We start from the raw sequence: 15345 nt of genomic DNA on the forward strand, positions 1-15345 counted from the left end.
AACATGCTACCCACAGACTCTATGTCTACCTCCCACTTTCCCTAATCCTGGAAGAATCAGAGGTTGTCAGGGGAAACCAGAAAACAGATAAGCATGCTTGTTAAATCAGTAACCTTAACAATATACATAATTTAAAGTCAAGAGGCTCTGCTCTGAGGTCTGCAACACAAGGACTCTCAATCTCAAAGAACTGGTGAATTAACACTGCCATTTCCTTGTAAATTAGAGATCTGTTAAAACTCACTTGTAATTGTAAAACTGTGTCCTGGGCAAAGGCTCCAAATTCTAGAAAACTTACCTGACTGAAGTGTTCTGTGTCAGGTCCCGTAACATGGGCACAGGGGAACATACTGTTCTAAAGGAAAACAGAAGAATCACCAGTGAGCACAGTGAAACTCTTTGGGAGGTAAGACACACTATTTGTGAGGCTTTTGAAAAATCATTAAAATGCACTAACAACAATAGTATATAAGATGACACTGTTTATTATGAATAGAAAACAATTATGGATAGTTTATATTAAAATCTGTAAAACAGAACAATGAAAGACACTCTCCCTTCCCCCAGTTAATCCAAAAAGGGAAGGAAGATATTAACAAAGGGATTCAGCAGTTCAAAGTAAAAACCCCTATTCTAAAGGATCCAAGTTTGGTTGTCAGCACCCCAGTTCAGAGGCTCACAACCTCCAGTAATTCCAGCTTTAGGGGAATCTGACACTCTTGTCTGGCCTCCACAAATATGTGCACTCACATGCACATACCCACACACAGACAAGAACTCACATAATTAAAAAAAAAATAATTTAGAAAAGAAAGCCTAATAGTCAGTCGTCTGTATTCTGTCAATTATGTTTTAAATAAACACTGATTGGCCAGTGGCCAGGCAGGAAGTATAGGTGGGATAACCAGACAGGAAGTAGACGCAGGTCAATGAGAACAGAAATCTGGGAAAAAGGAAGTCCTAGTCTGCAGTCCTGACACAGCAACAAAAGAAGCAAGATGTGACTGCCTTGCTGAATAAGGTACCGAGCCACGTGGCTAACATAGACAAGAATGGGCTAATACAAGTTATAAGAGTTAATAAGGAGCCTGAGCTAAAGGGCCAATCAGTTTATGATTAATGTAGACCTCTGTGTGATTTCTTTGGGACTTAATGACTATGAAAACCAGGTAGGGCAGAAACCCAGACAACAATTAACTGTAAGATATTTAATCTTAGTAGAAAACAGAGAAATACAACTGTAAAGCACAAGAGATCATTAAACAGATTAGGAAAGAAAGAGGTGACAAAGTCTCAAGGGTCTGCCTGAGCAGAGTATCAATCTCTCTCACACTACAGCCACTAGGATGATACTATATTGTAATCACTTAGAAATATCCAAATCACTTTAATGATTAATAAGTTTCCTCCTGAATATATGCCCTGAGTAGCTGTCCAAAAGCTCTGATCTCAGAACTATTTTATATTCTTGAAAATTATGCAGTTGGGCTGGGGAAATGATTCAGTCAGTAAAGTGCATGAAGACCAGAGCTCTAATCCTCAGCACCATGTAAAAAGTTAAGCATAGCAAACTGTCCTTGTAGATATCAGGACTGAGAAAGTAGCAACAGAAGGATCCCAAGTACTTGTTGGACAGCCAGTGTAGCCACTAGCTCCAGGATCAGAGAGACCATGTCTCAAAAAGGAAAAGGAAAATAAAAAAGTAGAGAGTAAATGAGGAAGCCATCCAATATAGCTGTCTAGTTTCTATACAAGTGAATGTATGCACACACTTGTGTACACACGCACATTGTATACATACACAATTGAGAGGGGATCTCAAAGAACTTTTCTATTGGTTATAACTATCTGTCTATTAAAAATGTTTAAAATACTAAATTAGCAAATAACATTTCGATGTAAAACAACTGTATTTTACAAAATCAAACAAGAAATTAAGAGTATTTCTGTTACTTTTCTTAACCTAAAGATCTGGCTTATTTATTTCAATCATCTTTTCTGTTTCTTATCCCACATCTTGCCTCTGAAAACTCCACCATGTGTTCAAGAAACAGAATGGAGAAAGCAAGTGGCAATGAAATAGTAGTAAAAGATGACACCAGCTGTGACTGTGCAGGGGCCTTAGTTTCAGGAACCCAGAACCCCCACAGAAGGCAGCAAAGCTACTAAATGCTACAGATGGACTAGGAATCCATGTCTGTATTTTAGTAGAGCAGAGTTTTGTTATAATTTTCACACTGGACAAAAAGGAAAAGCTAACTAAGTTTCGTTGTAGTTGTCTCAATGATGTACAAGTGGGTACTTACTGATCTGGAAGAATGGCTTCTTCATCCAAAGAAAACTTTCCTTGAATCCCGTGACACAATTCAGGTGGCACATCTACTGGCTGTGGAAAAATGCATTCCTATATTTTACTGAATGTATGGTACACAAGGCTGCAGCAGAGACTTGTGCACCTTCTCTTAAGAAGATGTAAGTTCAGAGACCTGTTACTCAGGGCCAAAGGTGAAGGTACAAACAAACCAAGGATCTATCAGCAAGTGAGCTGATAAACAGATTGTGCATTTGCTTCTTACTGAACATTATTCAGTCATATAAAGAAATGGCATTTTGGTAATGCCCAAAACATGGCTGAACTTTTAACATGCAAAATGAAACGAGGCAGACAATGAGGATTAACACTGTTGAATTCCAGTTATATGAGGTATCAAGAATAAACAGATTCATAGAGACAGATAAATATCTGGCTTTGGGGATCACAGAGATGTTGTTTAATACTGTCAAATGGGCACAGAATTTCTGAATGGGTAAATGGAAAAGTTCAACAGATGGATAGTAGTGCTAGTTGTACAATACCATAAACACACTATGTGTCACAAAATTTTATGCGTCAAAAAGATAAGGGTAAATTAAATCCTAAACACACACACACACATGTTCCTAATTATTACAAATTATATACCGTACCTCTGTGGAACCTGTCTGATACAGGTCTAAAATGAAGTCACGTAGTGGATGAAGTTTCCCCACAAACAAAACATCACTTCCAAGACTATTTCTCCTGTCTAAATAAAAAAGAATAGGACCATAGTCAAGCAATTACATCTAATAAGACCATTTTTATAAAGCTACAACAAAGGAAAGTACCTGCATTCTAAAAATAATCCCAGTACAATGTTTATGAAAAATAATTTATAAGTGATAAACTTAAATGTGTGATGTGTATCTCTTTTAATATCTGAATGAGTTTTTGAACAAATAACTCTATGAAAGTGGTTATTGCTGAGACATACTTGGATAAAGGGCAAAACTTTCTTAGTTTTAATGTATCCAATTTCCTGCATAAGTCATAAACATTCTCTAAGGAAATACAAACAACCACATCATAACAAAGATGAACCGACAGTTTCTCAGACTTGTTATATTGATACTGAAATTTTCAAAACTGAGTTCATCTTTACAATTTTCCAATCTAAATATTCTGTATTAATTATAAAATGCTATTTCTTATGCAAAGTAACATTTCAAAATAGCCCTCTAGGAGTAAATGCTTATTTTACCCAACTCTTTCAAGAAAAGTTAATCCTTTGAAGATAACAAGAAGAAGGCAGATGGAGAAAATGAATAATGCTTTCCTAAGAGACAAGAGTATTTTCGTGTGTGAATGTCATTAAGAATCAAAATGTCAAAGGGTATTCTTCCTTTTTTTTTTTTTAATTAACCTAGGAATGTTTATTTCCTTCTTAGTTTCTTCAAGGACCCAGTCATTGTTCAGTAGTGTGTTGTTTAATCTCCACAGGTTTGTGAATGCTCTAGGGTTTCTCATACTGTTGATTTATAGTCTTACTCCAGTAAGATCAGACAGAATAGGAGCAATTATTTCCATTTCCCTGTATTTGTTAAGACTTGGTTTGTGTCCTACTTTATGATCTATTTCAGAGATAGTTCCATGGTCTGCTAAGAAAAATGTGTATTCTGCAGTTTGGATGAAATGAATGTTCTATAAATATCTGCTCAGTACATTGACCTAGGGTGTCATTTTTCTTTTAATTGATTTTATTGAGCTATACATTTTTCTCTGCTCCCCTTCCTTTCTCTCCCCTCCCCTTCTACCTCTTCCATGGTCCCCATGATCCAAATTTACTCAGGAGATCTTGTCTTTTCTACTTTACATGTAGTTTAGATCCATGTATGACTCTCTTAGGGTCCTCTTTGTTTTGTAGGTTCTTTAGGATTGTAAAATTGTAGGCTGTATTTCTTTGCTTTATGGCTAAAAGCTACTTATATATGAGTACATATTATATTTGTTTTTCTGGGTCTGGGTTACCTCACTCAATATGATATTTTCTAGATCTATCCATTTGCCCACAAATTTCAAGATGTGATTTTTTTTTCTGCTGTGTAGTGCTCCATTGTGTAAATATTCCACATTTTCCTTATCCATTCTTCAGTAGAGGGGCATTTGGATTGTTAGGATATCATTTTATTCAGATATTTTGGTCAGGATTAGATTTACCTGTCAATTGCTGGGATTAATCTGTGACATTATCTCTATCAGTACTTGTTTTTATCAAACTGGATGCACTTCTATTCAGGGTTTAGAATATTAACATCCTCTTGATGACTGTCCTTTAAACAGTATGAAATGACCATCTTCATCTGTTTCTGCTAGTTTGGACTTGAAATATATAGTCAGGCATAATACCTTGTTTCCTCGGTCTACTCCTTGAAATAACTCAAATGATACTCTTGAAATGTAAAACCTTTTTGAAGGTCTTATAATGTAGCCCAAGCTGAACTTGGAACTTTCAGCAATCCTCCTACTTTACCCACTTCAGTACTAGGATAATAGAGGACTGTGCCACCAAGTACAGTAGAATAGTAATTTTTAAAATAAATTTAATAAATAATTTTAAATAGAAAATTGTCATTTAGTACTCAATTTACAGATAATAGATTAAGAAACAAAGTTAATGTCTGCTACAAAGAAGTAAAACAATAATCTGTGCCTTCTATATGAGAAATTGGACAAAGAGAATAAAAAAAGTCTCATTTTATACAGAAATGTAAAGTCTATGTTGCACAAACTCAACATTGACCAAGTGGCAGTGTGACTCTTACTCTCTTCTGGAGTGAGGTCAGGGTACACTTCCTCTAGGGCAGCTCGCAGCCTTCGTTCATCCACAAATGGCAATAGAGCAACACCTGGGGAAACCAACAAACCACCTGGCTATTAAAATCACCTGATTTCAGATTTTCATAGGTTCAAATGAACATTCTAGTAAAGTATCTCTGTTGACAAAAAGACATTAAACTCTATTTTGTCATGTAGCCAAAACTCAGATGTAAATATTTTCATATGCGGTGGTAATGACCAAAAATGTCGCCTATTTTTCATACCTACAATGCTGTCACGTCACCTCACTAAAGCCCCAAGGCCAACAGCAGCTAATCTTCCTAGAGCTTGACTTGTCCTCTTGTCCTTCCTGATTCTTTGTAAAAATGAGGTCATTTACCTAACATACTCAGAAGTTCTATTTCTGGGCTACATGAAGTCTTTTTAACTTCTAAGCTTCCAAAGCACTGTTTATACTTTAATCCGATTAATTTGTATGCAAACATTCTTTAGAGCCTTGCCTAAATAATTTACTATTGGGAAATAGAACTATCTGTCCATATGGGGCTAAAAAATGGCCCCCAAAGTATGCAGAACTAAAGGTATTGTTTTATTTGACCTAAGGATATTATTTTCGGGGAAGTTTATCCTTAATACAGTACCTATTGTAATACTAAAAATGGTTACTGAAGCGTATCTATTTTCTGCTAGAGAACAGCAAAAATCATATTATGGACAAATAAAACTTAAAGATAAATAGCAACAACAAAAGTTTGATAGAGGACTCTCATTGGTTAATAAAGAAACTGCCTTGGCTTTTTGATAGGGCAGGATTTAGATAGGTGGAGTAGACAGAACAGAATGCTGGGAAGTTAGTCTGACGCCATGCCTCTCCTCAGTGAGACAGACGCCATGAAGCCAGCCACCAGGTGAGATATGCTGAATCTTTCCTGGTAAGCCACCACCTCGTGGTGCTACAGATTACTAAATATGGGTTAAAGCAAGATATGAGAATTAGCCAGTAAGAGGCTAGAGCTAATGGGCCAAGCAGTGTTTAAAAGAATACAATTTGTGTGTTGTTATTTCGGGGCATAAGCTAGCCAGGCGGCCGAGAGCTGGGCGGCGGGAAGCAGCCCACAGCTCTCACTACAAAAGTTTAATAGAACTAAATAATTCTAAAACAACCACCATTCCAAACCACTGTATTTGAAAATCATAAGAAATGAAAAAGCTTCCAAAGTAGACTTAGTTACTACTATTTTCTCAGTAAGGAAGCATCTGATTTTACTACCATATAAGAATCTAAGTTTAAAAGGAAACTAAGTTCTGGTATAAATTTTGCAGTACCTAAAAGAAGTGATCTCAAATTTACTAGCACCTATTATCAATAAAGCCAAATTCAATTACTGGCAAACAGCAAAAAAAAAAAAAGAAAAAAGGTTGTTCAAATTCTGTTTAGTTACACACTTGGGAGAAATATACCAACAAATACCCAAGTCATTATTTACCTTTATTTTCTACCCATTTGACTTAGGATTTTAAAAAAGTTCTATAAGACTTTCCTATAGTAAAACTTTTCTACAATATTAATTCCAGAAGCTGGATCCAATCAGGAAACAACTTGCATTAACACTGACAGTGTTAAAGTCACCAAGGAACAAATCACCGCTGCTGCCTAGATAAAGGTGAGATAGTTCATCTCTCGGTGCTCTAGTCCACACACTGCCTCTTCTGATCCTCACATTCACCCTGATCCAGCTCAGGCAGTGGTTCTGCTCAGATAAAGAGTCACTTCGATAAAGTTCCTCTAGAGTCAAACATAAAAACCTATTACATACATAACAAATTCTATTCTATAACAGTACTGTTAAATTACATATAATGTGTTAAAAGTACACACACTCAAAAAAGTTTGTTTTTTTGTTTTTTTTTTTTTTTTTTAAAGTGCCCAGTTGCAGTTCTCTATCATTTTTAAGATATAATCAACCTGGGCAAAAACGTTACCAAGTAATATATTGACAATGCTTTCAATAAGCTTATTTTTTTTCTTTTCTTTTCCTTTTTTTTTTTTTAAGACAGGGTTTCTCTGTAGCTTTGGAGCCTGTCCTGGAGCTCACTCTGTAGACCAGGCTAGCCTCAACTCACAGAGATCCACCTGCCTCTGCCTCCCTAGTGCTGAGATTAAAGGCTTGTGCCACCACCACCCAGCTACTTCAAATAAGTTTTAAAAGTGTGTTTTAAACACTCTATATAATAACTATAATAATGTAAGTTGGCAAATAATCTATATGCTTATATATTTATTTAGTATAAACCTAAGCAAGGACTGAATTATTTAATAGACACAAATATATTTACTTATTTTTTATCACCCCTCCATTTTCCTATGCTCCTTCTCCTTAATTAAAGCATCCTCCATAAAGTTTCTTCAAAAACCTTCAGAGGCCGGGCGGTGGTGGCACACGCCTTTAATCCCAGCACTCGGGAGGCAGAGGCAGGCGGATCTCTGTGAGTTCAAGGCCAGCCTGGTCTACAAGAGCTAGTTCCAGGACAGGCTCTAAAACTACAGTGAAACCCTGTCTCAAAAAAAAAAAAAAAAAAAAAAAAAAAAAAAAAAAAAAAAAAAACCTTCAGAGATTCTAATCCATTTATATGAGACAAAAAATTTTACATAACCCCAATCAGTAGGATGCATTTCCATTATCACAAAAGTAACATGAAATTATCTAAAAAAATAAAAAAAAGAGAAATTATCACTACTATGTAAACCAAAACCCAACCTCCCCCCCAAATCTCTTAAACTTTTCAAATATAGCATTGGGGGTGAGGGTGAATGTTGTGAGGTTGCTGTGGCCCAAAGTCAGTTGTACATGCCAGGCAAATGATCTACCACTGAGCTACATCCCAGTTCTTCAGTCTATAATTGTTTCATATGCCCCTCTGTCTCACAATTCTGAGCTTAGAATCCTAGAAAAGTATACACACACACAAAAAGTCAAAACAATTTGCTAAAAGACTTTGCTAAAAGAAGTCTTTGGCCAAGGATTTTTGAATTGTGTTTATATTCCATGATCAACATTTGTTGAGTAGTAAAGAACAGCTCAAATTTAGTATGAATCTTAAAATTGCCTTTTCTAACACAAAGAATTTAAAAACAGACAAAATAAATGAATTTCAAGTGTTAAGCTTCTAGTATATATATATATTTTTTTAAGTTACTAGGGCATAACCCCAAATGGGCATGACTGTTTCTTTCTCAGCAGTTTCTCAGACAATGGACTGCTGACTACAGAAAGAGTCACTAAGGACACTAAACCTGCAATTTTAACCCATTTCAACAGGTTACTATTTACCAGAAAGTTACTGTTAAAATTACTATTGACCATTGACAATCATGTATTGAATAGATACACCCACTTTCACATGTGACTATGAAAATAAGTGTAGAGTATGGCTTCCGAAATTCTTTTATCCTTAAGTCAAGACTAAACAATCAGCTTTATTAAAAACTTTAAACAAACCAGGCAGTGATGGTGCATGCCTTTCAAGGCCAGCCTGGTCTACAGAGCTAGTTTCAGGACAGCCAGGGCTACACAGAGAAACTGTGTCTCAATAAACAAAACAACAACAACTAAAGTAAACAAAAATATCTAGATTTTACCTTGCCATGCATATTTCTTCCCATTCAAATCAATAGCAAAATCTTCAGGATAGAAGTCAATTATACTAGAATCCTATTTCAGGGAGAAAGTAAAAGAATCAAAAACAAAAGTCACATACCTAGCCACAAGAAAACATGACAGGACTCTTGTTCAAGTCATCAAACTTTAATGAAGAAATTTTGAAGTATATTTTCTCTAAATGCTAAGGTATGAGGTTACTAATAAGAGGCACAGTAAAAAAATTAAAAACTTTATTTAAACAAAGAAAAAGAATTTCAGAACTGTTAATTATGGGCTACATGCAGTCATGGAAGGGTTTAGTTACTCAACATTTCCTACTCCCTGGCTGGGTCTCACTTTTTAACTAGCACAAAAAAATAAGCTTAGAGGTAACTGTTAAGTTGGGAGCGTAGACCCAAGCCCCTTGCATCTATCCCAGCCCCCAGGCCTGAGAGTTATATTGGTCTGGACTCCAAATCCCAGCAGGCCAGATCCACAGAGTCCACAACTCCCAAAAGAGGAACACGTGGTTTCTTTTCCTTCCTCCCAGTGGTCGTGTTTGGAACTCCCATTAAACCTGGATATTTCTTATTTGGCTTGACTGGTATTTTGCGTAGGCAGAGAGCTCACATTAGGAAAATATTCCTAACATCTTGGAGGTTCCACCGAGATAGGGCAGGCCCTTGCCACACGGCAGGCCACGTGTTGAAAGCCCCATAGTCTATTTTGCGTTGGCAGAGAGCTCACCTTAGGAATATATTTCTAAAAGTAATTTTAGGTAAGTCAGATAGAATGTTTAAAGTCATTATATATGGATGAAACAAACTGGAATACTTATGCAGAGCATGGTGACTTACAGTTTTAATTGATACTCGAAATCAGAGGTAGATCTCTGTGAGTTCAAGGCTCGCCTGATCTACAGAGGGAACTCCAGGACTATCTAGTAAGTTCCCTGTCTCAAAAAAGTTACATGAAGACTGAAAATAAATCAGTTTTATTTACTGGACAGAATACTCACAGCCAAATAAAGTACAGAGTAACACACTGTGATGTGAAAAATATATGGAAGAACTTATTCTTTCTGTATCTCAGTTATTTAACTATGAAATGCTAAAGCAACTCTGACTAATGTTGCCAGCATACTTTAAAACACTAAGACTTACAGGGTCACTCATGAGCTTCCGCCATGATGGGGGCAGAAAGTTACCACTTGCAGCTGGAAAGACTCCCATGAGTTGCTCCAGTGGTTTAAACTGCAAGAGAGGGAGAGGTTAAAGACTCCAAATTATTATCCAGTTCAAATTACTATTTTTTTTCATCAACTTGAGGCTTACCGGTTTTGTGCCCTTCTCAAATTCAGAAGACATGTCTGCAATACCTTCAAAGTCTGAGGCAAATGGTGCATAATGGAATGGATAATACCACTTCCAGGAAGCACAGCCCTAAAATCATTAATGACATAAGCAAAATATTCTTAACAATGAACATGGTTAAAAAAAAAAAAGTCTATAACTCCTTCTGGTTTATACTTCACTCATTAATTTTCTGAGTTCAAAATATTGTTTAGTTGCCTACTTCATATCAGTGGTTCCTATACCTAAAACATATGGTGAAACTTCTTGAATAATCTGTAGTTAACATCAAACTTTATATTCAGAAACACATTTGGGCTAAGATAATTACCCTTAATATATCTGATGACATCTCTTTCTAATCTCAAGCTTCTATCATCAAATAAAACCAATTAACAAAATATTCAATATTTTATTCCATATAAAAATCGTAATACTATAGGAGAGCTAGTACAACCAAATTCCTTCCAAATTTCTATTGGTATGATTTACACTGTATCTTTTCTTTACTTAGTGACTATCAAATACTCAGTTATTTTTAAACTCTATTTAAACAAACCAAAACCCCAGTAAACTTTAATCATTTAAGACCAACTCAAACACCCTGATCCTAAAATCTTTTAACGTAACAAAATCAAATTTTACTGATACAGCAATTTCTAAGGAAATTCCAAGTCTTTACAAATATTAAAAAATTTTTAATAGGAAGTTTTAAATAACAAGTATGAATTTTATCTAAGAATATTCAACATTATGCACAACTACAGAAATTACTAGTTTTCTAAAATGAGTATTCAAAAACTTAAAAGAAAAAATTCTTTTGGTACCTGGTAATAATATCGAAGAACCCAGCACAGGCCTTCAACATAGGACTGAACAACCTTACGCCGGAATTTCTCATCAGCTGCATCTACATCAAATTTGTTCTTGTAGTATCGCTGCTTCCAACCAGCCTCCCATAACCTAAAAATTAGGTGAAGTAAGTTTATATTGAATTAATACATCTGCAGCAATAGTCTACTGATACCAACCTAAATCAATTTATATTAAGGGAAATTGAAGAAGCCGAACAGAAAAACTAACAGAGATTCATTTAACTTTCTAAAATGATGAGCTCTACTTTTAGCACCAATGATAATTAGGCATCAGAAACCCAAATAATGATTATGGTAAGGCCATTAAATAACTACATTTGAAAAAAAGAGAATAACCATTTTTTCAGTAAATACATTATACTTGTTTGTGCCGATCTTAATTTCGCTTTTCATGGTTTTTTTTATTGTTTAATAATTCTAAAACTATGTTCTAAGATTAAAATATTGAAGACATTTTATATTTCAAATTTGTCACAATATGTTAAACCATATAAAGAAAGTTATTTTTAAAATGGTATTTTAATCTTTAAAAATATTCATTTATTTTTTAATATTTATTTATTTATTTATTTATTTATTATGTGTGCAATATTCTGTCTGTGTGTCTGCTTGCAGGCCAGAAGAGGGCATCAAATCTCATTACAGATGGTTGTGAGCCACCATGTGGTTGCTGGGAATTGAACTCAGGACCTTTAGAGAAGAGCAGGCAGTGCTCTTAACCACTGAGCCATCTCTCCAGCCCCCGGTATTTTAAATGTTAAAAAGATATTTAAAAATCTAGGGAGCAGGAAAGCAAAGACTGTGTGATACTTGTACTCACTATCTTTGCTCACCTCATGCCTCTTGCAACACAGAGTTCTGATGTCTTACTAGAAGAGATTTATTTCTGCATCCCCTCCCCTGATATCCCTATTCTCCTCACTTATGTTCTGGTATAACCTAGAACAGGTCAATTAGTTTAATAATTATCATTAACATTGAAAATACACAATCACATCTTAAATTTTATGTGTGTGTTCCTACATGCATGACTGAGCACAACATGCACATCTCATGTCCACGGGCACTGGATTTCCTGGAATTGGAGTCAGCTGCCAAATTCGTACTGGGAATGAAACCCAGGTCCTCTGCAGAAACAAGCAGCCCATGCTCTTAAGCCCTGATCTGTCTCTCTCCAGCCAGCTCCACAAACAATTTTCACTCCTAAAAATTGTGTTTTGTTTTGTATCTTTATTCTTTAAAAGATTTAAATACGTTATTCAAGGAACAAGAAAAAAATCAAGGGAGACCAAGAACATCAAGTCCTTCTCCATTAACACATGTCAGCCTTTTACAAAATAACTTTAGAGAGATTACACTATCTACCAAAAACAAAGTCTCATAGAACTAGAAGAAATGGCCTCTACTGTTTTACATAAAAGCATAAATGAAACAAATGACAAAAGCCTTAACCATTTCTTGATAGAAGCCTTGAATAACCCTGACACCCATTAAATAATAAATTACTGAACAAATCAAGTTACCTATTAACCTAGTGTTTATCATGATGGCTATGTGATAAACAAAAACAATCTAGCTGGGTAAGATGGCACATGCATCTTAGCACTCAACGGCAGAAGCAGGCACATCTCTGTCAGCTCAAGAGCAGCCTGATCTGCAAAGCAATTTCCACACAAACTTGGGCTACTCAGTGCCTTGGGTTTAAAAAAGAAAGGGGGGGGTGGGAGTTGGGGAGACAGTTCAGAGGAGAGAGAGCTCAGAGGTTAAGAGCACTGTCTGCTCTTCCAGAAGACTGGGGTTCACATCCCAGCACCCAACCACCATCTGTAACTCCAATTTCAGGGTATCTGAAATTCTCTTCTTGCCTCTCCAGGTACCAGGCACACACATGGTACAAAGACATACATTCAGGCTAAAACACAAATACATATAAAAGAAAACTTCTAGGATGAAAACCCAAAGTGATAGGGCAAAGACCAGAGACACATTAATTAAATGTTTATCTCATGGCAATTCATTGATCTATTTTTTCCCCACTGATCCAATATTAAAGGACTCTAGGAAAATCAAGTCATATATGACAAACACATGAAGTTCTTAATTATAAATAAGAATACCCACATTCTATCTCTAGTGCAAGAAGTTTGCCTTGCTGTACTTTGAAAGACACCATGTTCCTAAATTCTTAGTGAACTATAATGTTTTAAATTGTTGGCCTTTTGTAAAGGCAGCACAGGGTAATCTGGACTTGGGTATAGAAGAGGCTAGTAATCTTTTTACATAATGACTCCAAGTCCAGCCTCTGAACCAATTACAGAATCAAAGCTTCTCACTATAAAATTTAAGTATGCAGTTAAAAGGAAGAAAACTCCTCTGCCCTCAAACAAAATTGTACATATGCAATTCTATAGTTCTTTTTTAAAAAATACATATTTATATCTTAAAATGACTTCTGCACATTTCATTTTGAAGAGCAACCTTTTCAGTTGAGAACACTAAAGCAAACTATGTTATTGTCAAAATGTCTGAACTTTCTAGGCTAAGCAACTTGAAAATTTAATCTCTAAACAGTAACATTCAGATCACATTATTGGAGCTAAATATTCGTGCCTAGCCAATCTAACGCTTGGTCTCAAAGGGGAAAGTGGCTTGGAAGACAGAAAGCTGCCTGCATACTAATCTAGATACTTGGGTTTAACAGCAACAGCTTACACATCTCTGTGGAATTAGTGACTATTCTAACTCTCCACATTAATTACTGATGGATAAAAAGATCACAGGCAAGTATCTGAAGGCATTGCTGCTCTAAGCTAAATAGCATTAATTAGACCACATCTATTTCAGCAATTTGCTAACAAAGTGCTACCAAAAAAAAAAAAAAAAAAAAAAAAAAACTGGCTTTACCTGATGTTATCCTCTGGCTCTGGCTCACTGTCACTGTCTTCTGCTTTTCTCTTAATTCCTGCTAGTGGAGATGGGGAGCCATCAGATGCAAAACTTGTATTAGGAGATACTGAGGGACTCTGCAGACAATTATGACATTACAGAAGGACTACATTATTCATTTTACACAAGAAGATATAGGCAAATATATACCACTTAAGAGTTTCATGGTGATAATTTTCAAAACTATTAAAGAGAGAGCAAACGTATCTAGAAAGAAGAGACTGACACACCAGTTTCCTTCCCAAGAAATCCAACAAAGTACCAAGCGTTCTATGCTCAAATTCCAAAGAATTATTAAGACAAAATATCTTTAAAAAAAAAAAAACTATAGTTTAACAAACATAAAAAAAATTATTCAGCTTGAGTCTTGATTTCCTTTGTTAGTTTCCTAGCATTATGAATTTACAATTAATCTCTACTTTCAAACAATAAAGTTATAAAAAAAAACCTCTGAATGGAAAATCAAATACATGGTAAATATTATCTGTAATACATAACAATTACACACACTTACATACATCAGACAAAACTTGTCAGAGTGCCATCAAATAGTAAGTGTTCAGCCATACCCAACCACTCTGGAAAGCAGCAAAGACTTTATCTGAAAACTGTTAAATTATTTTATATGTATTGTTTTAAGATGAAGTATACAAAATAGAAAAGTGGGGACTTTCATTAGTATTGCAAAAAAACTTAAATGATACTTTAAGTTACTATTTTTCCTTTGTTCCAAACTCAAAGAACACAACGGGACTTTAAATATTTTAATATTTAATTATTTTAAAAAATCTTTGCGATTATAGTTAAAATAAATGACAAAAACTGTCATGATAGATAACATTTTCATAGTTAAGCTTTCCTTCTGCTAATAACAGCAGATTAGCTATTTTAAATAAATTGAATTACTTTAAAATGAGAGCTCACAAGGCTCTACAGGCTTTAATGATACTACAACAAAAATCTTGGCATGAAGCAGTCCACATTACATACTAAAAAAAAAAATGTTAAGCTATACTTCACATAGAACTTTAAAGTACTTTTCTTTCAAAAACGTATGTCAGCTTTGTTCAGAGCAATTTAATAAGCCAAAGCTAGAAAGACAGCTCAGTGAGTAATGCACTTGCTGCACCAGCACGAGACTCTGAGTTCAACCCACATAAATCAAAAAGGAAAAGGCCAGACACAACCTTTAGTCACAAGTCTATGAGTTTAAGACTAGCCTAGTCTACACAGTGAGTACCAGCCAGAACTGTATAGTTAGTCTGTCTTTAAAAAAAAATTGTGAAAGGTGAAAAACTGTACAAATTGCCCTATGACCTCCATAAGTGCACGATGATTCACAGCACCCTCACACACACATCATACACAAACACAATAATAATCATTAAATAATT

The 15345-nt window shown here is 35.3% G+C and overlaps 1 protein-coding gene across 2 annotated transcripts in view; it reads right to left on the reverse strand.

The window, feature by feature from the left end:
* The window catches only part of Xrn2 (5'-3' exoribonuclease 2), a 71102-nt gene that overhangs the window by 31996 nt on the left and 23761 nt on the right, over positions 1 to 15345 (reverse strand). For both annotated transcript variants that reach the window (XM_038329245.2, XM_038329247.2), the window contains 9 exons: positions 13910 to 14028; positions 10958 to 11093; positions 10113 to 10220; positions 9942 to 10031; positions 8778 to 8850; positions 5122 to 5205; positions 2968 to 3065; positions 2307 to 2386; positions 299 to 355 (listed from right to left, as the gene is read on the reverse strand). In XM_038329245.2, coding sequence (XP_038185173.1) covers positions 299 to 355; positions 2307 to 2386; positions 2968 to 3065; positions 5122 to 5205; positions 8778 to 8850; positions 9942 to 10031; positions 10113 to 10220; positions 10958 to 11093; positions 13910 to 14028 — 845 coding nt within the window. The remainder of the gene's footprint in view (positions 1 to 298; positions 356 to 2306; positions 2387 to 2967; positions 3066 to 5121; positions 5206 to 8777; positions 8851 to 9941; positions 10032 to 10112; positions 10221 to 10957; positions 11094 to 13909; positions 14029 to 15345) is intronic.

This window comes from Arvicola amphibius, chromosome 5, assembly GCF_903992535.2.
Source record: "Arvicola amphibius chromosome 5, mArvAmp1.2, whole genome shotgun sequence".
Taxonomy (NCBI): domain Eukaryota; kingdom Metazoa; phylum Chordata; class Mammalia; order Rodentia; family Cricetidae; genus Arvicola; species Arvicola amphibius.